Source organism: Phytophthora parasitica, assembly GCF_000247585.1.
Source record: "Phytophthora parasitica INRA-310 unplaced genomic scaffold supercont2.21, whole genome shotgun sequence".
Taxonomy (NCBI): domain Eukaryota; phylum Oomycota; class Peronosporomycetes; order Peronosporales; family Peronosporaceae; genus Phytophthora; species Phytophthora nicotianae.
In genome coordinates this window covers 303,910-304,615 of record NW_008649007.1, presented here as the reverse complement: position 1 = coordinate 304,615, position 706 = coordinate 303,910, and the positions used below count along the sequence as shown (strand labels likewise).

Genomic DNA, 706 nt, shown 5'->3' with positions numbered 1-706 from the left:
GTGTTATCCGTTTCGACTGGCTGGTCGGGCTATTCCAGGGTATTGAGCTCAGATAAAACCGACTGACTTGAATGTAATTATGCTATGAATTGTAGCCCATGAAATAAAATTTTACTCGTGCCATGCCTTAGGTAAAGCTGGTCACTGCGCGCGTGTCAAGGGAAGACACACGTACATCCACTTGACCTGAACGTTCTGCACGATGAGAATCGATAGCCCCGTGCCTCCAACCTCATAACTCAAAAGTCTCAGCAAGACTCAAGTCCCAGCACTCTCCCCCCCTTCCCAACCACTTACCATGTCTGTCTACACCAAGTTCGCTATCATCGGAGCCGGTGGCGTCGGTGGCACCGTCGCGGACGAGCTCCTCAAGAAGGGCGACGCCGTGTCCGTTGCCATCCTCACGCGTGACGCGTCCAAGCCGGAGCTGCAGGCTTTCAAGGCTCGCGGTGCCACGCTGCACCAGGTCTCGTACGAGGACGAGGACGCCGTCAAGAAGGCGCTCAGCGGCAGCGAAGTGGCCGTCAGCACCGTGTCGCCCTTCAATATGGCTGTACAGAAGGCGATTATCCCCGCGGCCAAGGCGGCCGGCATCCAGTTGTTCGTGCCTGCCGAGTACGGCGTCAGGGTGACGGAGGGCCCGAACGTGACCAAGAAGGAGGTGCAGGACCTGTAATACTCCAGCAGAGCACGAACACCTAATACG

The 706-nt window shown here is 56.9% G+C and overlaps 1 protein-coding gene across 1 annotated transcript in view; it reads left to right on the top strand.

The window, feature by feature from the left end:
* The first annotated feature begins 120 nt into the window (after positions 1-120).
* The window catches only part of PPTG_22683 (hypothetical protein), a 3,571-nt gene continuing 2,985 nt past the window's right edge, over positions 121-706 (top strand). The window contains exon 1 of the mRNA XM_008905804.1: positions 121-661. Coding sequence (XP_008904052.1) covers positions 299-661 — 363 coding nt within the window. The 5' untranslated portion in view covers positions 121-298. The remainder of the gene's footprint in view (positions 662-706) is intronic.